This window comes from Vespula pensylvanica, chromosome 1 (assembly GCF_014466175.1).
Source record: "Vespula pensylvanica isolate Volc-1 chromosome 1, ASM1446617v1, whole genome shotgun sequence".
Lineage (NCBI taxonomy): Eukaryota > Metazoa > Arthropoda > Insecta > Hymenoptera > Vespidae > Vespula > Vespula pensylvanica.
In genome coordinates this window covers 7,573,631-7,598,781 of record NC_057685.1, presented here as the reverse complement: position 1 = coordinate 7,598,781, position 25,151 = coordinate 7,573,631, and the positions used below count along the sequence as shown (strand labels likewise).

The window sequence follows — 25,151 nt, the reverse complement described above, 5'->3', positions numbered from 1 at the left end:
GTATTTCTCTTATTATTAATTCTATTATTATCTATTATTTCTTTGTATGTTAAAAATACAATACACATATAGTATTTACAAACATTCCACATTAATTACCTGCACCATTATAACGCATTGCACGTATTTTACACTCATTAAAGAGAATAATTCATAAAAATATTAATTATGTAAAATGTATTAGATTTTTTGTACCTATTAAGTTTTAGAGAGGCTGTTCTTATAAAAAGAATAAATTTCTTTGAAAGTCTTAGGATATATAATTTCATTACTCTTTATGTTACAATTCTATTATGAACAATTAAATTATAAAAAACAAGAAAGTTATTTAAATCACAGATTTTTTATTTCATTTTTTAATCTACATTTTATTTTTTATATACAAAAATGCGCATCCGGTAATATAATAAAACTTCAATAGAATAAAATTCATAGGCATTATTTCATACAGTTACATAAAAATAGCGCCATAGTTTAATATTAAGATCGACATATAAAAAAATTCATTATTAATAAATTAGAGATAAAGAACGATTCACATTGTTGCTGTTAAATATCGCTGTAAAATTGTATATTTTATCTAAAAGCATAATTTATAAAAATATGGTGTAATCGTAACTGGATTAAATATCTATCTTATCTTTCTGTAATCAAATCGGACAAGCTTTAATCTATTATGACAATGTGTGTATATTTATCGAATAGCGCAATAATAATCAAGAATTGGTATTACCTTCGACAAGAAAAAAATTAAAAGTCCGTATATCTTATATATTTATAGATATAATATTTATATGATTACGTATCTATCTTTTGCACAATATTACAAAAAGGGCACTTACACATAAACGACATTCAAAATTACAGTAAATGATATGCATATTGGCAGAAATCTTATGTTGCATTTTTACTTTCAGTATTATAGAATTGAGAACGTTCTTCTTTTTCTCTTTACTGATAGATAATATTTAAGCAAGGCTTAGGTAAATAACACTAAGCCACAATCAAGTAGCGGCTAACACCGTGAACTTGGTGCGAATTGATCAAACCAGAAACCTTTCTTCGATTAAAAAAAGTGTTTGAGATTTTATAAAAATAAACACTCTCTCACACACATACACACTCGTTTTCTCTCTTCTTTTCTCTTTACGAAGGCCTTGAACCTATTTCTCATACTATTGCTTATAATTAAGAAAGGTTTTTAATTTGATCGCTGAGCCGAATATCATTAATCGAGTTACTTGGGAGCTCCGTTTTCAATTTGGTGCGCTTTTAATGTGTGCACACTACACGTGGATCACGTGCAATAAGGACGTCTAGAATACAATCAAAGAGGAATCAGATAAATATTTTCAACACAACCGACATTCCTCAATGAGACTAACGTCATCCGTTTTGCTTTTCATACACTCCATTTTCTTGTGGCTTCAATGGCTTTATCACATCTATCTCATTTCCTTGTTCCAGATCATGTTGCTGCTGCTTCTTCTTCTTCTTCTTACTCTTTGAAATTTTCCTAGTTGGATTACAATATTTGATAAAATTTGTTTATTTTTGATAAAATATATTTGATAAAATATACTTTCAGACTCCATTTGAAATATCCGAAATCATTTTATAACAGTTTAACATACTTTCCAAACAATTCCCCATCCTGTATAGATTCTGGAAGTTTCTTGTTTAAAGTTTCTGGAAGTAGCAATGACATCATGCCACCAAAGAGAGCACAGGATCCAAAAATGACCAAAGGCAAGGGTACCCATATTTCGGACTAGAAGATTTGACAATAAATTTAAATTCATACTTTATCGATAGGGTCAAATACATATAACGATAACGTATAATTTTCTTACTAAATGATTCACATATGGTGCTATTACACCACCGATACGAGCGAAAGTCGAACTAGCACCAAGACCTACGTTGCGGATAACAGTTGGAAATTGTTCAGCCGTAAAGACATAAATGGCACCGTATGATGACGTGATAGCGAGTTTTCCAATCATAGCAAGGCAAACTACTAACCATGGTTTATCTAAAATGAGATAAAACTAAGCAACCTAACTTTCTTTGATTGACGTGACTAAAACAATTCAGTTTACTCACCAACAGGGACGAACAACGTGGCGAGTAATGCAAATCCGGAAATCAACATGCAACCACAGAGAATAATTTTTCGGCCCCATCGATTCAACGTGAAAATAAGAAATGTATACGCGGGCACTTCTACCAAGCCAGATATAAAAAAGTTCAGGTAATCGTTTCCACCAAGATTGGATGCATGCCAGGATAATCCATAATACGTACCACTATTTACGAGCCTAAACCGATAAGAACGATTACATTTATATAAACCTTTTACCAGTTTTAGATAAAAGATTTAAATTAAATTGTAGAAATATATGACGGGTATATAAAATGAGAAGTACCAGTTAAAGAACAGTAACATGCTTTTTCGTCTTAAATTCGGATATCGGAAAAGATCAAAGAGAGAAGCCTTCTTTGAGTCAGGCAAACTATCATCGCTATTATTACTAAGAAGAGTATTCAGTGCTTCGCGTGGAATCTCCATCCCGTTTTCCTTCGATGCACGCTGAAGTATGTCTTTAGCTTCTTCGGCACGACCTTTCATCAATAACCAACGAGCAGATTCTGGAATGAACCTGAAGAAACAATGTATATAATATACATATATAAACCAGTTAATTAAGGATTATTACGAAACGTACCACCAATAAAGAAGAAATGCGATACTTGGAATGGTGATGGCGACCTGCAGCATTCTCCAATCGGTTATCAAATAAGCGAAACCTGCCGTAAGAATGTAACCGGTAGTGAAGAATAATTGACAACCTACGCCAGCTACCAAACGTTTCTTAGGGCCAACCATCTCAAGAGCTGTGGAATGTGAAAGATTAATATTTATATGAATATTATTATAAGGTAAGTTGGGACAGATAAGTTATTAATTTAATTAAATTACCGATTGAGATAAATTTAATTACTAATTTATATAATTTTCGAATAAACGTAATACCATTTTGTATATGAGTTCTTAAATATTCATTTTGATGCATTTCTATCAAGTACAAATATTTAACATTATCATCTGCCACCGACCTATCCTATTGATGAAATAAATTTATCGTGCACTTTGCACTTTCTAATGAAACATATTCTTTACCTATAACGTAAGCCACCAGGAAGACTCCGCTGGTAGTCGAACCAACGATCAATCTGAAGATTACGTAGGAAATAAATTCTGGCACTATCGCGACCAATATACCGCCGGCTAGCTGGATGACTAAAGACAGGAAGAAAATTGGTCTACGTCCAAACTTATCGGACAAAGCACCAAATATCATCGAGCCAAGCATGACTCCTACCATGAACAATGAGTCCCCCGTAGCTCTCAACCACGCTCTATCGCAGACCAAGTTCCACTGAAAAAGGAAAAGCGGTTCGCATTCACCGATTCACTAGAAAAAGAAATGAGACAGGTTAATCGAGCTTTACGTTTTATCGACAACAAGCATACCTCAGAAGTAGTGGTACTTTTATATTTTCTCCTATCGTAAACGTATTCTTCGCACGGTTTAATGCCTTCGGTATCGGCCAGCTCGCGTGAACCTATCGGGGTTTGAACCGGCCAATTATCGTGACCTTGAGAATTACCATCCAATATGGGATCCCGTCGTAAACATTGCGACCAGCCCTTTATCTCGTCATCCCAAGGATAACTAGCATTCATCACGTCCTGAGGTAGGTAGTACGTAGCATTCTCGATGTTTTCGTGCGGCAGTAGACATCTGACAAAAAGGCAACACGAATTTATACTTTTCGTCTCTATCTAATCAAAAGTGAGAACAGGATAAAACTAAAAGGAAAAAGAAAGAAAGAAAGAAAAAGAAAAGAAAAGAAATCAATAGCTCGTTGGAAAAAGATAAATTCTGACCTGACATCCATTTTTGCCCCAAGAAAGACCCCTGCCAATTTATGGAATGCGCAGGATATTGCCGGAAGACAAAGTAGCAGATAAACTCGACGTTGATAACGACCGAATTCGCCCATTCGGAGTATCACGTCGTCGTATGCCATTTTTTATCTGCCTTTTTCCGTCGTCTTCTTTTTATAAATTGATCGATCTTCTATATGGCGTTACGTCATACACTCTTTTCCTTTTTTCTCGTTTCTCAGAGATACAACTTCGGATAAACTAACAACGATCAGACGATTTTTGATCGTCGAACTTATGCACACGACGGAACTCCGATTATGTTATCGGGCTTTTGCTGATTCGCATGAATGATTTATGTCTAAAGAAGCACAATGACTATAAAAAAAAAAATATCGCCTTGAAATATACTTGCAATTTAATTTCGAAAATACTATTCTTATTATTATTTTTCTTACGAGTTCTTATTATTATTTTTATACTTTGACGTCGACTTGTATTCTTTCCATTAGGAATATACTCCGACTATTATTTATCTTCACGTTTTCTCTATCGTAACATAGTTTAATATCGTTCTTGTTTTCAAAGATTTCAATGACACTCGATTTATTTTATACTGCTCATCGAGAATATAACGCAATCTTCAAATCAGCATCCAAAAACAAATATTTTGTCCGTTCGACGTTTTATTTGCCTGCAATCAAATGAATTTATATTATAAATTTAAAGAGTTGGAATTTTAATGAAATATTTCCAAGTATATATATATATATTTATTTATTTGTTTGTTTATTTATTTATTTAATTCAGCCAATATCCTAATGTATATGTTAATTTTGTAACATTGTTTAAAAAAACAACAGAAGCGGACCTGACGTTTATTTGAATTATTCAAGATTGTTACTGATAAATAAAATATATTACATCGCGATGATAATCAAACCGGAGACATTCCTTCAATCGTGCCAATAGCAGTTAACACGATTGTATTGGACTTATCAAAGATAATTAATTCCATACATTTAGATCCGTCTCGATCTATCTCAACGCAACGCATATCGTAGAATTATGCACCAAGACGTAAGCATTACGAAACCGAGATTATTATCATCGACTCATTACCAATCATAATCACAAAGAATCGGCCCGCGGTTACGCTTTTACCAACTTCGAGTGAAACTAGAAATAATAATAATTTGTATAACATAATAATAAAGTTTCTACGAAAGATACATAATTCTATCATTACCGTTTTATTAATATAATATAATCTATATTGTAAATCACAATAATAATTAACAACATTTAAAAATATTTAACCAGTTTGTACAATATACATATATAGTACATACTGGAATTATCTCTCATAATCCTACCAATATTTTTCCTCATTTTGCAGACGACGAATTGAATCACAATCGATTAACGATCGAGACAGCTAGATCGCAATCAATTCCTTTAAAAAAGTAAACATCATTGCGACACTCCTGTCTGCTATGTTTACATGTATAGTTACACAATCTTATAAATTAATGATTAACAAAGTTGTACGAGAATCAATTTATAAAAGAACGATAAATGTTAAAAGGCAAAACATGTTTACAGTTTATTCGAGCTCTCTAGAGGGTTTATAGAACGGAACGATTGAAATATGTTTCACGGGCAAGTGATACTAATCGACGATTATACATACATTTTCTCTCTCTCTCTCTCTCTCTCTCTCTCTCTCTCTCTCTCTCTCTCTCTCTCTTTCTCTTTCTCTTTATCTATCTGAAAACCGATTGGTCAATGAATAGATATAATAAATTGAAACTATACCATGTAAACTTGAATTAAATAGATACATTACGACGAACCTAGACGAACGTGTGACAGCCATCAGTATTTATCAGCTTAAATTAGGATCGTTTGAAATGAAACGTATTAGTGTACGGACCCACCATGGACGAATTAATTAGTCGGCCTTTATGTGAATCGACATCATGGCCAATTGATTTCTTCCGATCGAAAGGCAACACGTGCGCTTGAACGGACTACTCTTTTCTTCGATGACAACACGAACGAACATCAATGGCTATGAAATCGAGATCGAATCGATCTTTATCGGTCTTATCAAATCTCTATTAAGATTGAGTACCAACACAATTGATTTAAATCCTTTTATCGACGAAAAAGAAATTATTTGTTACTAATTATCTTATTTTGCGAATCGTAATATAATTACCAAATTATTATTGTCATAATATTTCTAATAACTTTCTAACGGATATTAGAATTGCTAGAAATCATTTTTAAATAAATCTTTTTAGAAAATTCTACCCTACGAATAACAATAAACCTTATATCCTGGGAATACTTTTTAACAATTTTTAAACCTCTTAGTAAAGTAATATTCGATTTCATAATTTCAGGATATTAAAAAGCGAACGAACAATCGAGGAAAAAGGGATGAAGGAAGACAATTACCGTTCAGAGTTTAATCATTGCGCACGGGGTGGTCCCTCGTGACATCGTAGAAACGAATGAACGTGAGTAACATTCACTATAACGCCGGCACAATGCCGATGGAATGAATTTTTTTTTCTTTTTTCTTCTTTTTTGATTGTTTTTTTTTTCGAGGAAGAAAGAAACAAAAAAAATCACGTTAACGAAGGACGATCGAAGAGATTAAAAAATGACAATTATGGATAATAACACTCGCGCTTTCTTATAACACGAAAACTCGATAAGACTCGAGAAGATGAAGGATAAGGTGAAAGAAGATGGTACCAGGTAAGATAAGACAAGAAAAGGGATAGATAGAAGGAGAACACGAGCCTGCGCGCACGAGCTACGGGCGACGACTGCCGGGTGCAGACTTTGCTTTTACTCGCAATGCACAAAGATGACCCTTCTTCTCGGCTCGTACAAGCGCCACGACGATCACCCTCCTACCTCCTCCTTCTTCTCAATCTCTTCTTCTTCTTCTTCTTCTTCTTCTTCTTCTTCTTCTTCTTCTTCTTCTTCTTCTTCTTCTTCTTCTTCTTCTTCTTCTTCTTCTTCATCTTCTTCGAAGCAACCACCACGGTCACCATCATAAATGGGTCTCTCTCTCTCTCTCTCTAAATACCACCGCACGAGTTTTGCAAAAGACACACTGCTGTTGATTCTCATTCTCCTCCTCCTCCTCCTCCTCCTCCTTCTCCTCTTTTACTTCTTCTTCTCCTCTTCCTTCTCCTCTTCTTCCCTCTCCTACTTCTGCAACGGCTCATTCTTTAGGACGTCTGCACGTACCTGCACGTACCTGCACGTCTCACGTTCTAAGAAAATCCCATCGTCCATTCTCAGCATCATCATCATCATCATCGTCGTCGTCGTCGCCGTCGTCGTCGTCGTTGTCGTCGTCGTCCTCGTCCTCGTCCTCATCCTCCATCTCCTCCTTTTCCTCCTCCTCTTCAGTATCATCATCTTTATCTTCTTCTTCTTATCTTTTTTTATCCTCTTCCTTTGGATTTTAAGAGCATATCTTTTTTCATTATTGTCTGTGCCCTCCTCAATAAACACTGCCATTTTCAGATCGGGATCATACGTGACCGCATAAGCCCGAACTAATTGTTTCTAATCAATGAAAAAATTGGTACGATGTGCGTGATTAATAGAAGAGATATGAATTTGATACTTTTGTAGAATAGCACGATATGCAGCAAGTTGAGATGAGCGTAAACAATCGAAAGGAATGATATTGTGTCGTGACATCCTATCGCTAAGAATATTGACGACGCTCAGATTTTTCTTGACATTTTCTGGTTCGATAAGTTTTTAATTTGTTCATCTATAATAACATCAACGAAAATGGCTAACGTAAGAACAAATTTCTAATTGAGATTTGTACTCGGATAAAAATTTTATTCGTTATTTTCCCATTATTGTATTTTCATTTTCGTATAGGAATAATTAATGTTGATTGATTCCGCTTAATTTAACTAATAAATAAAGAGAATATTATTCAAGTTATTATTTAGTAACAATTTGCTATTCACGCAATTTTCTTTTCATTTCCTTTTATTGATATATCAATCTATGTGGTACATATTTAACTCACATTAAACTGCATGCTATGCATTAAAGACAAACATGTTGATAGCAGATGTCGAAAAGTTAGTTTCAAATTTCCTCATGTCAAGTTCCGTATAGACGTGTATATGGAGTTTCCTAAGAAAATCTCTCTTATTTTTTTTTCTTTTTTCATAATCCGCTCATTTTATTTATAATTTGTAAAAAAAAATTCAATATTCGTTTTTCTTTCAGAGAACTCAAAATTTTTTCGATAAGTATCGATATTGATAAAAAAATCATAGATTTTGATAGAATCTCATAGATAAAATTATAGGTAGAGCTTTATTGATAGAATCCCATAGATGATCCATTCGTATTATTATTCGTAATATATCGTAAACATATCGAATACGTACGATCGAGATTTCATCTCAATGATAAATTAGTCTACTATAAAACGAATACATAATCGACACGCATGACTGTTCACGACATATGTATGTATGTATCTATGTAAAGTGTACATACATAATACCGCAAACGCCGGATATCCGCTACTAACGAGTTTTGCGCTAACAGAAAGTTAGTATTTTATATAGTAATAGAAAAGAAATCTACCTTTATGAAGTAATATTTAAAATTATTTAATATTTTTCAATGAACGTCGTTACAAATATAAAAAAAAAATAAGATAAAATAAAATTGTTATAATTAACTATTTAAAATAATCGAAAATGAATGATCTTTATTATAAGAAAAATTTCCTAAAAAGTTGTCAAAAGATATCCAATACTTTTCGAAATCTTCGTGAATCGAACAATGACGAATATATTCGTGCGATCTTGTTTCTGTCATGTGGCACAAAAGAATCATACCACTTCTAAGAATGCAATTGTATCGCGTGGCAACGTTGGTAATATGCGCTCATGGATTGCGCATGCTGCATCAGTAATAAACAAATTGCACCTCGTACACGAATAACAACGAAACGATGACGAGATTAACAACGTACATTTACTTTCGTCATTAATATAGGTATTAAAGTGTGAAGAAGCGTTTTATCGGCCCCTACAAATAAATCGTCATCAAATCAATCTTTTATATATAACAGTTATATAATATACCTACATGTATACATATCTATATACCTACGCGCGCGCGCGTATGTGTGTATACATATATATACATATATATACATGCACTTATAGAGATATTCGTATTCAATATGTGAGAATAAAGTTGATGAATATTGTAATCTGAAAATTGTAATGAATACTTAGTTGGGAATAATTATTTGAATTACTTATAAATAGAATTAAGTAATTTCTAAGGAAAAAGTTTTCTCTTGCAATGACTTCCCACGACAACGTTGCAAACTCGCCGAAACACATATTCTATTTATAGAATGTGTACACCTATAGTTAGTCCTGATTGGTTCTTTCACTTCTAGTCGTGACTCTACTAGAATTCCACTGGTAAGCGAATAGAAAGAATGTGTATGTGTTAGACATCTGTATTTACTCGATTCCTACTGAAAGAATTTGCAAAAAAGATAGGAAGGGATTTTTCTCTCGAGAAAATCAAGAATTAACTCTCCCTCTGTGTGTGTGTGTGTGTGTGTGTGCGTGCGTGTGTGTGTGTGCGTGCGTGCGTGTGTGTGTGTGTGTCATATACATATATAATAAATATATAGACATATGTATACTCTTAGATGATGAGAAGAATTATGAAATTCAAGTGTGAAAATGTTTCTCACGGTAGGAATATATTAGATTGTATAAACTTTTAAAATATAAACGATTACTTTATGTATCTAGGAGATCCTATTTTCATATTAATGTCGAGGATTTTACATTCCGCATAATCATTAATTATTCCCTTACGCCTTTATTTCGCAATCGGCATCAAGGTATAGACATTAATTATTACACGTGACAAAGTGTGCATACGTTTAATCGAAAATACATACATTTTCACAAAACATAATTATATATATATATGTGTGTGTGTGTGTGTATATATATATATATATATATATATATATATATTTATGTAGGTAAAAATATAAAACTTTTAAATGAACAATAGAAAGAAAACAATGTTTAACGAAATCAGCTGTAATTCTTTAATCATTCTTATACTATCGTACTATGTTACTATCGTAGATGATCTCATAGTGCATTGAACTTATCAACATCGTTCTTGATAACATTACCAACGGAAGTAATAAAAATTAAGTTCAATGCATTTCACTTTCATTTCAGTTAACTATACACGATCGATTATCATCTACTTGTATGTATCAAGTCGTTCATTTATTTAATTTTTTTAATAGTGAAATAACTTTACGTGCCTCTCGGGTTACAGTCTTATCTCTATCTCGAAAGTCGAATTGAATGTAAACGCGATGCATGCCACGCACGTGTACACGCACGAGACGATTAAAACACCATTCTACTTATCGTAAATCACTCTTCACGAATCATCTTACACGAAATCAAAACCACTCTATATATATATATTTTTTATATATAATAATATAATATAATATAATATCTATAATATATATATGCATATATTTAACAATTATTAGATTTCGTAAAGCAACATTTCTATCAACATGAAAAATTTTATTCAAAGAAAAGATCTGATTTCGTAAATATATCTAGGATCAATTTTTCAAAATCCTAACGAACAAATCTCGAACTTTAAAAATATTATATTTCATAAAATAACATTTCTATCGAAATCAAGAATCGTATTCCAAAAAAGTTTAATTTCGTAAACGTGGAAATTTTCAAGAACATTTTCGAAGATTTTAACGAGTGAATTTTATGAAAATCATAGTGCGAATAATAAATATCAGGATCAAAATTATTGAAAGAAGGTTGGATGCGAATAAACTGGAAAATCATCCTTGCTCCACTTAACTCTGTGTCCGATTTTATCCCAATAACACATATCGAGTGTAAGTACACTCACATTCATACTCACACTCACACGAGCATGAGCACGGAGGATGCGGGTAGGGGCGCGACATGGCATGAGAAAGAAAGAAAAAGAGAGAAAAAGAATTATAAAGGTAGATGCCTTCGATGCAACTCGTTCTTCCCAAGCGAGTTCACCGTGCGCCCTTGCAAGGACAGCGTCCTTTTTCAGGGCTTTCGGGTACCATCGAGATAAGAAGAATGAGGAGAAGGGATTCTCGCAAAGAAGATGAAGAGGAGGAAGAGGAGGAGGAAAATAAGGAGAAGAAGAAGATGGCAATAATACCACGACAAACGTGCCTCTTCGGTTCTCTCCCCCACGTTCTCTTAGTAACTCCTCTCATTTAACAAGGGAAGGATTACAAGTGGAAACATTTTGTTGGTATGCCATCTATCTTCAAATTTAATCGCCTGTGATTCTATCAAGAATTTAAAACTTTTCGAACAAATGCTTTTTTGTTTCTTTTTTTCTTTTTCTTTTTTATTTTTGCTCCTTAAAACGTCAGATTAGAAGTCAAAGAAATTATTGGAACAAGAATTTTATTTCAGATATCGTTTCTACGTATATTCTTATTTATATATATAAAAATTCTTAAATTTCTCAGTCACATTGCATCAAATTTCATTATCCATCTTTTTCAATCTTCATAGGAGGTGTCAATATAGAAATTTTCAAAAAAATAAAAAAGCAAAAAAAAAACGTACATACCTAAGTTTTGGCATTATTTAAATATCAAAAGGCTTACCATAAGGGCTACATTTTGGCTAAAACGTGGGACTGAGAGAATCTTTCCACTTTTGATCCTTCCCATCACACCCCACTCTCCTCCTTCGTTCCCTTCCCGCCTTTTATCGCTCTCTCTTTCTGTCTCTTTCTTTCTCTCTCAGATGAGCGTGCAAGCGAACGCTCGCGCGCGCGCCGCAAACCAGTCACGATTTTTCACGCAGTGGGAGCTAGTCGAAGCCGCTCCTTACTATAAATAGCATTCGAGTTCACTCTCGAGAGCGAGGCCAGTCTTGGCCTCCAACGGAGACGACGACGACGACGATGACGACGACGACGACGACGACGACGACGACGACGATGACGACGACGTAGACGACATAGACGACGACAACGACGACAACGACGACAACGACGACGAAGACGACAAGAGGAAACAGCTAAAAAGGGGTAACACTGGGTAAGGTCTCCTGCGTAAAGAGATAGTAGTGATCTCGAAAAGAGAAGAGGAGGAGAAGGAGGACGAGGAGGACGAGGATGAGAAGAAGGAGAAGCAGCAAGAAAGATTGGAATGTTTATGAGAGAAAAAAGACCGATCGAAAGAAGAAAACGTTAATGGACCGAGTAGAGCGAAGTAGAAGGGTGAGGGATGGTAGATGAAAGCTGGACATGAGAGGGTTGTAGATCGGGGGTTGGAGAGTAGAAAGCGAGAGCTAAATGAAACCTTGTCGGGATCCGGAGATCGTCTAAGTGTGCGGAGAAGTAGTAGAGCATAGTTACTCATGATTCTCTGTGTTCCGCTGGCAACACGCTGCTAGCTTGAAACTTATACCGAGTTGACCGAGTTATGTTAGAGAGTTAGCGTTTTTGTAACGGAACGTAAGCGATCTTTCGAGTGTTAACTATGCCTCGAATTTACGTTCTTATTCTTCGAACAACATCGTTTTACTGAAAACAACAAGTATATAAATTTATACGTATATGTATATTAACTTTAAAAGATTTAATATATTCAATAGACGCATGCCTTTTTTTAAATCATATATATTATTTTCACTTTTAAAGGGTAAAAAGACGAAGTTACTGATAATATATTTTTAATGATATATAAAAATATTTATTTATTTTTATTCGAATCGTTGATATATTTGTTCTTAAATTTATAATAATAACGAGAAGGATACAAGATCCAGATTTTGATCCTTCGTTTTTCGTTCGTCGACTTAATCACGTTTTATCTTAGGTTTTATCTTTGAAAAATTTTGCAATAATGAGTACCCTTTTAAAGGACGAATGAAACACATTTTCTTGATATCAGAACGTCGACGCAAATTCCACGAGCTTCCCGTTGGCCATCGCGTAGATATCTTTCTTTTTCTTTTCTTTTTTTCTTTTTCTGATTTGCTTCTTCTACTTTTATTTTCTTTCAGTTTTATTCGCACGTGAGTAATACGACGACATCTTTCTGGCGCCTCCTTTACCTTCTTTGAATGCACACGGCACTCGAAGAACGACTTTATGCGTTCGTTATAAAAGTATTGGAAATGAAAAAAAAAAAAAAGAAAACTCAACGAATAGAGTAGTCGGTTTTATGTTTAACGTTTATTCGTTAGTACCAATAAACGGGGAATACGCGTACATAGTAATTGCCTATAACATCAAGTACTATAAATAAACGCGAATAGCGAATTTACGAAGCTGATTAAGGTATTCGGCGATAGGCATGCAATTTAATGCAATATTGCTTCCTCTCGAAATAATCTTTTAATCTGTACAAAAACTTGTCAATCTCTTGACTTTCGTTAATTTCACTAACGTTCTTGTCAAATAAATCTCTATCGGCAATCATTTAAGTTAATCGGATTCATTGATCCGCCAATTCGTTTCTATCAGACGATGCTTCCTTGTGTTTGATCTAACAATCAATTGATTTCTTACGTCTTTCTTTCACATTCCGCGTGTCGATCTAGATTAAAAATTATTTAAAAAGAAAATCTTTTTTCAACTATTAGTATAAAAATAATATATTACTTAAAGATATCGAATTCTTAATTATCGATAATAATCTCAATTTTAATGATCTCATATTAGTTTGTACTAATGATAAAAAGTATATTATTTAAAGATTTTCGAATTTTATTTTATAATTATCGTTAAAACCACAATTGAATGTTTCGTAGTTCTTTGAACTAACTATAGAATGAAGGATTTCTTTACGTATCTCTTGCTCGAACGGAACAAATTTAACGATTGAAACGAGACAAGATTGATTCGCTTAATCGTGAACTATCAGCTGCTGCAACAATGCAACTGCATTTCAAGTTCAAGCAGAATTCATTTCGCCTTATACGAAAACGTGATAGGAAAGAGTCGTTCGAAATAAAAACAAATATTCAATTAAATTGAATCATAAAAAATACAAAAAATTAATCTCATATTGATTAATTAAACTTTTCGATAATTTTACGTCATCTCGTCCATCCTCGAATACAATTGCATTCGAATACGTTGAATAGGATTATGTAAATCGTTCGTGCCAAAGAATATAGTTGTTTGATAATTAATCCATTCGTACGTAAATAATTTCGCCGGATTTAGTCTATAGTATCGCATCGTGTCTCAGAATTCAAGCATTACAATTATCATGTTTATTTAAGGAAGGTCATTTCGTGATATACGTATATTTATCTATCGCTACAAACGTCCTTTATTGCAATCGTCACGAAAACGATAATTAATGAATTCATTTTTGAACGATACTTCGATGCTATCTTTCAATCCGAATTAAAACATTACAAATATATAAAATTTCGAAGGAAATTTTTTTCCCGTCATTTAAAATAATTAAAATCAATGATAAACCAAGAAAATATTTAAAACGGACGTAACATCGGTATTATTAAATTACATTATTTACGTGATATCAAATTCGAAACTCGTCGTCCCTCGTTCTCGCGGTTTCAGTTTCGCTTTCCCGGATGAAACCATAGGCGTGAAACTAGTTGCCAAGATTTCGTTTAATTAAAATTACGCCAAAAATAGAATCGTGCATGATCGTGTCCCCTGAGATTCCTCCTTTGCCTTTAAATCATTAGGAACATTTTCGAGTTTACCAAGTTTAACTCGATTTCATACGTAGATGTACATATACGCATATAGTAAATAAATACGTAAGTACCTACATGTTAATACGAATACAAAATAATACTATTTTATCGACTTAATTTTAATAATTATGATAATGATCGTGAAAAATGTCATCACGTTGTCAGCCTCGTAAAAGTTTGCTCTCTTATTAACGCTTTGTTTCGATTGTGTGTATGTATGTAAAGAGTAAAACAAGTCTGGAAATGACGTCTTTAAAAATCACATTTTCTCTATTGAAACTATTCTAAACTCTCTGTCATTAACATTGATTATGCAACGTTCGTATCGCGCTATTAACGAATAAGGAACGAAGATAAATCTGTTTTCTAATAAAATTTAGTAACTGTCGACGTTAATCGATACTCTAGACAGTGCAATGCAAATAGAAGAGGTTTCAAACGACCTTTGTATCTTTTAATCTTTTCTTACTATCACTCGCAATGAAACGAACTACTAAGATCAAATAAAAATATAATATTTTATGTAAGGCGAATTTGAAGATTCTTTTCCTTTTTTTTTTTTTTTTTTTTTTTTACCGGAAAAAACGTTCCAAAGTCCGAACGTTATGTAAAACTTTACAATCGATGCACCAAAATTTAACATTTATATAACGATCGTAGAATATATAGAAATACGTGCTCTGAAATTATTTGATGATAAGCTATATAATAAGATTTAATATAGTAATCAATTATAAGATTTATGTATAGTAATCGATACCTATCGAACTATAATAGGAAGTATAATACAATTCTGTTTTTACACGCGAACTTTTTTTAGAAGATTTGGATTTAACACAATCGATCCAAAATTACAAGAAAAAAAAATTATTTCGTATTATGTTTGAATGCGACTCTTAGTTCGCATTATTCACTTCCATGTTTGTTGTTTTTGATTTTAATTAGAATTGATTTTATGCAAACGTATGCGTTTATTGTCAAACAATGACGATGAATAAAATCTTTTTCTAATTCATATTATGATATTATTTCGCATAATTTTTATGTTTATAAATCAGTAGCGTGTTATTTTTCTTTCCAAATGATAATTTACCTTATGTAATGCAAACGTGTGTATATCTATGTGCCTGTTTGTGTAGATGGGTCGATATATATACAATCTTTATAAAATAAAAAGTGAAAGCACGTAAAAATGATAAGATTTTAACATGATTTTTTTTCATAGGGTTTATTGTATTATTTTTGTTGATTGTTTGTTGATTGCCCGAAATCAATCTTCTATTTTCCATAAATACAATATATTTTCTTTTTCACGCGAATTTTGTTTTATACGTATTCTTCAAAAATATATCTATCGTATGAAAACAGAATTGGATATATCTAAATATTGAAATATAATATATTATATTTATATACAGTGTCCGAGAACAAGTAAGAAATATTGTATGAGTGATCTTAATTAGTACATTAAAAAAATAAAAAAAAAATTCACATAAACGTATGTCCTATTTGATTTTGTTCTCGAGTTATAGTAAACTTTTTATCGCAATAATTCTTTCGTTAGATCGACTTATATTCTTCTTGGATGAATTGAGAACAAAGTTTCCAGCAAATCCAAGCCACATTTGAACATATGGAGAGAATAAGACGAGCATTGGTAAGACATCTGCAAGCTTGTGTTCATGTCAGATGCGAGGAGATCATTTCAAATATCTCTTATAAAAATAAGCAGATAGAATTTGTTGAAAATCAAGTCGGTTATAAATCACAAACAAAATCAAATAAGACATATGTTTATTATAACTTTTTTATTCTTTAGATATACTGAAGTTATTCTTTAAATATTTTCTACTTGTTCTCGAAAACCACAGTATATATTATATATTATATGGAGGCTTAGTCAATAACTATCACTACCTCGAATATGGTACAAGTGCAGTAACATGCATACGTGTGTATTTGCAACAGAAATATGATTTTAAATATATAATCCATCTTGAACCATTCATCTTTTTCTACTTATATTTTTTTCTAACTTCAATCAAAAAGCATATATAGATTATTACAGTTGCGTGAATTACCAGAGTTTTTCAAAATATCTCAGCGCAATTTTAATACTTTTTTTATTGAAAATGACACGAAGAATCATTTCAAAGAAAATCGTAGTGTCTCATTTAAAAACAAAATATCGATAACTTTGAAATCTCCATAAAAAAAAAATGACCATGAGAAAAAATTCTTCCCACCATCGTATTATTGTTTTGAACTTTTTTCTTCCCCTATGAAACCAAAAATAACGGAGACATTTAAGGTGATAATAGTTATTGATTCATCCTACATATCCGATACTCTGGCGTGTGTGTGTGTGTGTGTGTGTGTGTGTGTGTGTGTGTGTGTGTGTGTGTGTGTGTGTGTGTGTGTGTGTGTGTGTGTGTGTATTCCTTATATATATTACAGAAATACATATTCGAAAAAAGATTACTTATACAACATAAGTAAACGTTCGAAAAAAAGAAATTGGTATTCCATCTACCAATAAATTTTCGCGCTCTTTTTTCATAGTCAGGCATGCGCATTATGTCATCACCAAAGTTCGGCAATATTCCGTCGTAATAGCAGCACCAAACGTTTATTCAATACGTGTTCACACTTTGTTGAATAAATTACAAACAAAATATCCAAATAGGATCTATTTATCTATGCTAGATATTTTAATAGCTTACATGTACCCACACTGTTGCATTTCTTAATCAAGAAATTATGTACGAACCATTTTATGTCACAATTACTCAATAACAATATCGATAAAAAAAAAGAAGATATTAATTGAAAAATTGTAAGAAATATAAATAAAAAGCAGAAATAGATCGACGATCAATGTCAGAAGTTCGCGCCTTTTTTCCGATAGTCGCCATATTGAAGATAAACACTCGCGCATCACGAATAAATCGGCGTAGTGATATCGGCGAACCGAGCTAATAAATAAGTCAAATATAAAAGTTCGATAAATTAGGATGTATAATTACCCCAGATGTATAAAACGCTTCGCGTGGCTTCGTTTTCTTATCCTGGTCTCAGTGAAATCGTGCATGCATCAAAATGATAAATAAACCGTATGATGTATCAACGAAAAATTCCGATCGTTATGGTAGACAAAGAGAATCAGTTTACAACTTGACCACGATTAGCCGGCCGGTCCCAACACTGTTAATCGATAAAGCTCGCGAAAAGGAAAGGCATGTTTCCGTAAATGGACACACCGATTCGAGTCGAGGTACGCGTTAAAAAAAATATCAACTCGAAAACGAAAGCTTCTCTCTCATGAAAATCGACGTGGACACGCGCGTTACGCGGTAAACGTCGATTTTCACAAAGAGTTACTACCGATGAAACGTCAAAAGCAGACACGCAATTACGAGCAAAACGGAAGACGAGGTCGGAACCGAGGACGCACCGAGCAATTCCCCGAGTCACCGACAGATGGCACGTTTGCACGAAAAAGGGAAGCGCTCGAATGGATTATTGAACGCTCTACCTTACTCTACGACGCGACATACATATACGCGCACAACAATGTGTCTTCTTCAGCATTGCCAACCGTATATGCGTTATGAAAAATGCATAAATCTGATTCTTTTTTGAACAATTTGTTTTTTTAACGTTGATAACGTTAAATACATTCCTGAATAATTACCTTACATTGTGGAAAAAGTTCAGTTTTCTTCCATCCATCCAATCTCTCTCTCTTTTTTTCTTTTCCAATTTTACGAATATCCAAAAAAAAAACACAAGGGAAAATGTTTCGATTTTTATTGTCCTTTTAAAATCAATTGGACGATAATAAAATCGTAAACACGAATTCGTTCTATTTTGACGCGTGATGATAGATATGCGCGGTCAAGTGTATGGATTCTATTTGGAATCTACAACCAACTGCAATCGTCGCGGAACTGGGATTAGAAAGTAGCTCGTGGATCTTAGATAACTTACATAGTTGAAAGAAGAAACCGCCAAACGTACCACACCGTTACGATATTTTCTATATACCTTGATAAACCATATAATCTAACATCTCAACGATCTATAGATACATAGAAACCAGAAGAAATTATCGACTATTTTCTAACGGAGGAATGTGTCGAGGTATGATCAATAAGAAATCGGCAACTTCCGTTCAAAAGGGCATATTAAAACAGGATGAATAAGAAATCGACGACTTCCGGTTAAGCATTGAGAGAGAGAGAGAGAGAGAGAGAGAGAGAGAGAGAGAGAGAGAGAGAGAGAGAGAGAGAGAGAGAGAGAGAGAGAGAGAGAGAGAGAAGAAAAAGTAAATAAGAGATTGGCCATTTCCGACTCGACGAACAAGAAACAATATATAATATTCACGAAACTCTTATATCTCGAATAACTTGCTCTACAAAGTTCGTCTTATAAAAGAAATTTTTATTTGCTTTGTTTACCATTCAATAGTAATGAAAATAATATCACAAAAAAATTATTTATGCGACATATTAATTATACTTTCTGCTAATAAAGTCGATTCACACATTTCAGTTCAGTGTTAGTTCAGTCATCGATCGTCCTATTTTTTCTAGATCGTCAGAGATCGTCCGAGATCGTGCTTCGTTAGCAATATCTTTTTTTAAATGATTGACGAAATTCTAGTAACTTATAGTCTATCGTATATTGTTGCTTTGTAAAGATATAACAAAATGCCAAGTGGCATACAAGTATATTGAACTGATACGTGTGAATATAAATGACGGAAACTGAACTGTAACTGGGGAGTGATGGGAACGAAGACTGGACTGACAATTAGACTGAACTAAAATGTGTGAATCGACCTTAAAACTATGCGCTATATAATAATCGTGAGAAAAAAACTTTGTCGTTACGTTTTATGTTTCTATCTCATTTATAGGATGCCTGTACTTGACCTTTGTCCTCATACTCAGTCTATTAACCACAGACTAACCTCGAAGTAACAGTTGCTAACGTAAAAAAGAAAAAAGGAAAAGAGGGAAAAAGAAAATAGAAACAAAAGAAAAAAAAAAAACTTTCCGTGGTCGCTAGTTAGTAATTACGACGTCGTCTGTCGTTTACATTTGTCAGTACATTGTGCCGCTAAAGCTGGCTCGAGAATTTCGAAAGGTCACTTAGTCGGACGTTAATTTGAGGTGAATGCACCATGACTATGGAATGACATCTTTATAGAGCAACGCCTCTGCCACGGAAATCTAATTATCAAATATTTCTAGAATTACATTGTAAATTTGATATACGTATATACAGAGTGTCTCAATGAAAAGTGTCCACCCATGACTATTATGAGATCCAGTAATTTCTTTCGAAAAACACCGAGACAAGTCACATTGATTTCATTCGAATTACATTGGATGTATCGTAAAATGTTTGACGCATCACCCAGCAAAGATTTTATTATCGTATGAAAACTAACGATATACAATTTGGATATTTAATAAAATAAAAGTTGTTTTCAACTTGATACTCGAAACGCATTTTATCGGGAACTATTGACTATTGAAAACTAATTAAAAAAAAAAAAAAAAAAAAAAAAGAAAGAAAGAAGAAAAAAATAGCATCGTTTCAAGAATAATTAAAAGACCTTTCAAATAATATGCAACTTCATTCCTATTGTCGTTTAAGATTTTCAAAGGAGTTGTCACAATTCTTCGAGGATTAGCCCGAAGTAGATGAATATATATACCCTTCGAAAACGAAATCAACCTGTTTCGAGACTTTTAGAAAAAATTCATTAGATTTCATAATAATCTTGGTAGACACTTTTTTCGTTTGGACACTCTGTATATTCTATACAGATATATATGTAATGTACGCATATGTATGTAAAAACGTATAAATCTCGAAAGATATGATTAAACACCAGGAAGTTCTAGAAGAAGAATATAATAGGTAGGAAGAAATACTCCTTGCGCGGTAACGTATATTTAACGATATATAAAAAAATCTAATCTCACTAATTCTCGATGACATTCCAACTTTATTAATCTTGTTATTGTTGTAATGATAACTAGTAACGTAATATAAATATGTATACATTATTGTACAAATATTGTATACAATACATATATAGCATGTACACTTTGTAATAAGACTTGTTATTTCTAAGAAAGCAGCTATCTATGTTGTTATGCAAGCTATTCATAAATTCAAAATACAGGAATAATATTTTTAAGCGCGATAATCTATTCCAATCTATACCTTTCTTTCTCTTCTATTAATTATTGTATTACGATAAAATTAATGAGATAGACAATGAAAATCTATATATACAATCTTTATCAATATAACTTAAAATTCTTTCCTTTTTCATTATTTAATATCGAAATTTAATTTAAACGCGATAACAATCACAACGATATTATCTCAAATATCTAAGAGATTAATTACGATTAGAAAAGGGATAGTAACTTCTGAAGAGACAAATAAATTTCTCATACAAATCTTGTTCAAACTCGATCAATGACCGAACCACAGTCAGTACGTAACATCTTTCTGCTAATCAATCGAATGACTAATAACAAACTGAACATAATCATGTAAAGAATTGCATGGCGCCGAGAGAAGATTAAAATTCCAATCTATCTATAGACACTTCCGCGTTCGTGAGTTGTGGACACAAAGTTTTCGCGGAAAACAAGTACGCCTACTTTTTTATACAGGTTGATTATAAATTAAGGGTCAGTTGAATATCTCATTTATTAGGAAAAGTAAAAAAAATATATATTAAGAAACTTTTCATGATATTGGGCGTAATATTTTAAGAAATAAAACAATAATTTCTATTAAACCGACAATTTAATGATTTTTAGATTGTCTTGTGGAACAATCTCAGTATTTTTTTAATTAATTAAATATTTTACTGAATTATTTTTAAAAAATTATTAAACAAGTGCAGATTTCAAATTAATGATTAATGTGACATTAGCATGTATAAGTAATATGATCAAAATATGTACATTTAAATGTAAACGATCTTAAGAATTCATGAAAAAATGAAGAACATATAAAACAGTCTTACAATAAGTTTAGTTATTACATTATTAAGGCTATTAATTAAAAACGAAAACTTTAAAATTAATTTATAATAAGAAAAAAAAATAACTTACTTAATATAATAAATGTTCTAAGTGTCCATTATTTTCTTGTTTGCACAGTCAACATCTCGTAATCGTATTTCTTCGTATATTTTGTAACATCTCAAGTGTTATTAACGACGTTTATAATTTTCGCTTGTAGTTGAACTAAATTTCGGTTTCACTAAGATTAGTATTACTGTTTCTGTCTACATAGCATACTTCACGCGTTAAAATCTGATTAATTATTAACTTTAGACCTATACTTGTTCAATAATTTTTTAAAGATAATCGATTAAAATATTTAATCGATTAAAAAAAAAAAAAAATACAGAAGATACTCCATAAGACAAAGTAAAAATCATTAAATTAACGATTTAATTGATATTATTGTTTTTATTTCGTATTCTTAGAATATTCGACAAATAAGATCATAAAACTTTGTTTAATATATTGTTTTAATATATCTCTTTTAAGAAAGGAAATATATATATATATATATATATATATATATATATATATAGGCTAATTATAAATTAAAAACCGTTTAAATATATATATAGACATAGATCATATGTCGTATAGTCGTAGATATAAGTATATATCTCTTGCATTAGAAAATCATCATCTCGGGTAACGTTACATTCTCGCGAGATTTTAAAAATATACATCTTTCCAATTTATGTTGACCGATACAATCAACGTTCCATTTATATTAATGAAACGTCGATAACATATCGGCAATCGACTTATCAATATTATCAATACAGAACAGCATTTCGCTACATATGAGAAAAACCGCTGACCGATATACGTCATTTGCTATTGTTATGATATATCCAATATATCGTACGAGCATTTATCCATCGGTCAATTACGTAGTTTCTTAGAATGATTAATAAATTTATCTTTGCATTCACGTAAAAAGATATTTTTACACGTAGAAAAAAATAAAAAGATCATTATTATCGATATTCTTCTATATCTCAAAATTGTTCTAGTTCATCGTAAAATTAGATATATTTCAAAAATTAAACAATTTAAATACTCGAAATAATAAATATTGTCATGCGATATCTACGAAGTAATCGTCTCGAGTATTCGTTCGGAGAGCTCGCATGAGATTTGAATATTCGATCATACACACGATACAACATCGAAAGGCCGCTAGGGTCTATCGCGATTTAGATCTCTTTTAAACTGACTCACATAATGCGACTCTCCATTCGCGTTCCTATTCTCTCTTCTTCCTTTCTTTCGACCAATAAGTGAAACTATAAATTCACATAAATGCATACATAAATGCGTGTGATCTAATAAAGGTCATTAAAATTTCCATTCAAATACGATCGAACTTCATATCTATCTCTTGAGATCCGCATTTCATGACATTCTCTTTTAGAGTTGAAGCATGTAATAAAACAATTCACGATATAAATAGACACGTCCCCTTTTTTCTTATAATCAGACTCGTTCGTTTGCATGCTTATTAAATATCACTTTTAAATAAAAATCTATTTTTATTAACTCACACTTAGAAATGTAACATGTTAGTCTTGAGTTAACGATATGATTTTTAGATCTATCCTGACCTAACATACCAAATTACTTTGTACATTAAAGATTTTTACAAGAAAGCTATATATATATATATATATACACACACACACATATATATATATACATATATATATAAAAGAAGGTAGAGAAACCGTACAGCACGTAAGAAAAGTTCCATATCACTAATAAGATTTCATAGATTCTTTTCTAAGATACAAATACAATTCAATCCAAAGATCGAATAGTAATTTAAAAATGTTTCACTAATTACGAGATAATAACCATCTTTTAATATTTAGATAGTTTACTAATCTTGTATAATAAATATAAAATTAAAGAAGTATACAAATCATTTTTATTTCTAAAGTTTGATTATTATATTAATTTTCATCTGAACGCGATGATACTTTGATCTCGTACCTGTATACAATCAGAAATAAAATTTAATCCATACATTTAATAAGTGCCACTAATTGTAGACAATTATTAATGATAAGTTAGGCTTTTCTGTTAAGTTACAAATACTAAAGATTACAAATACTTATAAGCTAGTATTCATATAATATATAGAATATAAACATATCTACTAGTCGTAAGCTTCGTAATTAACACGACACCGTTGACTTCGTGAAAAAAAAATCGTGAATAATAATTAGAAACGTAATTTCTATGTCATCCACGTGTACATTACATGTATATAAACAGCAAAGTATATAAACATAAACGATAACAGTAACGAATCGCAGTAACGATCTGTAGACGTGAATATATATTTCCGTCACGTGATTCGACGGAAAAAAAAATCAATAAAAACACGACTTAGATATAATTTGTTTAATAATATCGCAAAATAAATCATAGAAAAGACGATCGAATAGCGTCTAGTCTTATTTTTTATAATTTTCATCGTAAAATAGACGTTAATGAAGATCGAACTTACCTAATAGCTTCTTTTGTCTTTTGTCTTCTCCGAATTTAATAGGTTGTAGATTTATCGAAGAAATAATTATCAATAACAAATGCCGGCATAATACGTCATAAGTTTAAGAAAAAAATGTATTGCACGAGCATCGAATTGTTCTTATTTCGTTAATTAATCGAAAAAATTGCACTATAACCATTGAAATCGATAAAGGAATGACAATTTCGTTGTTTGCCAAACAACGTAACTAAGCGTATGTACGTATTTATGTAAAAAAAGTAACAATTTTTTTATCCACTTTCGAATTATTCAAAACACGCCCTTAAGCAAATCCTAACCTTTCGCTTTATTTTTAAGGTCTTTTATAAAGTCGTCAGTCAAAAACGAGTCCATCAAGTACTTGTAACATTTGACTATGTTCACTCTATTTATCGATCGATTATCGCTAACATCGACTATGAACATTGTACAACGAAATTGTCACGATAAAATTTCTCGAATTCGTCGTTTTTTATTGTTTCGCTTTATGTTCTAACAACGAAGAGTTTCGAATTGTTGAAAAGAAATGTCGCCATGTGTGAAATATCTTACGATTTTTCTGGCGTTCATAATCGACGACATAATGGGGAACGCCATTATCGAAAAGGATAAGTTTTTTCCAATCGTCGTGTTAGACGATACTTTCACACCGACACGTTCCAATTCGTACGTTTGTACGGACTTAACTGACGGTCGGAGCTTTA

General features: G+C 32.1%; 1 protein-coding gene across 3 annotated transcripts; it reads right to left on the bottom strand.

Annotated features, from left to right (window-relative positions):
• Positions 1-331: 331 nt before the first annotated feature.
• LOC122627130 (organic cation transporter protein-like) lies at positions 332-24,444 on the bottom strand. 3 transcript variants are annotated; one of them, XM_043808007.1, is made up of 11 exons: positions 24,427-24,444; positions 4,414-4,649; positions 3,956-4,333; positions 3,539-3,809; positions 3,185-3,443; positions 2,730-2,898; positions 2,430-2,663; positions 2,107-2,321; positions 1,854-2,035; positions 1,635-1,771; positions 332-1,516 (listed from the first exon to the last, which is right to left on the bottom strand). In XM_043808007.1, the coding sequence occupies exons 3-11, from the start codon at positions 4,096-4,098 to the stop codon at positions 1,387-1,389; spliced, it is 1,740 nt and encodes a 579-aa protein (XP_043663942.1). In that variant the 5' UTR covers positions 4,099-4,333; positions 4,414-4,649; positions 24,427-24,444; the 3' UTR covers positions 332-1,386. The 3 variants fall into 3 exon arrangements, with proteins under 3 accessions (XP_043663942.1, XP_043663922.1, XP_043663933.1); XM_043807987.1 differs by lacking the exon at positions 24,427-24,444 and adding an exon at positions 17,835-18,288; XM_043807998.1 differs by lacking the exon at positions 24,427-24,444 and adding an exon at positions 6,422-6,991.
• Between the last annotated feature and the right edge of the window lie 707 nt (positions 24,445-25,151).

Coding starts and splice junctions, on each gene's coding strand:
- LOC122627130 (XM_043808007.1), bottom strand. CDS start 4,098: ATGGCATACGACGACGTGATACTCCGAATGGGCGAATTCGGTCGTTAT. Junction 3,810..3,955: donor GGGGCAAAAATGGATGTCAG/GTCAGAATTTAT, acceptor CCTTTTTGTCAG/ATGTCTACTGCCGCACGAAA. Junction 2,322..2,429: donor ATGTTACTGTTCTTTAACTG/GTACTTCTCATT, acceptor TTATCGGTTTAG/GCTCGTAAATAGTGGTACGT.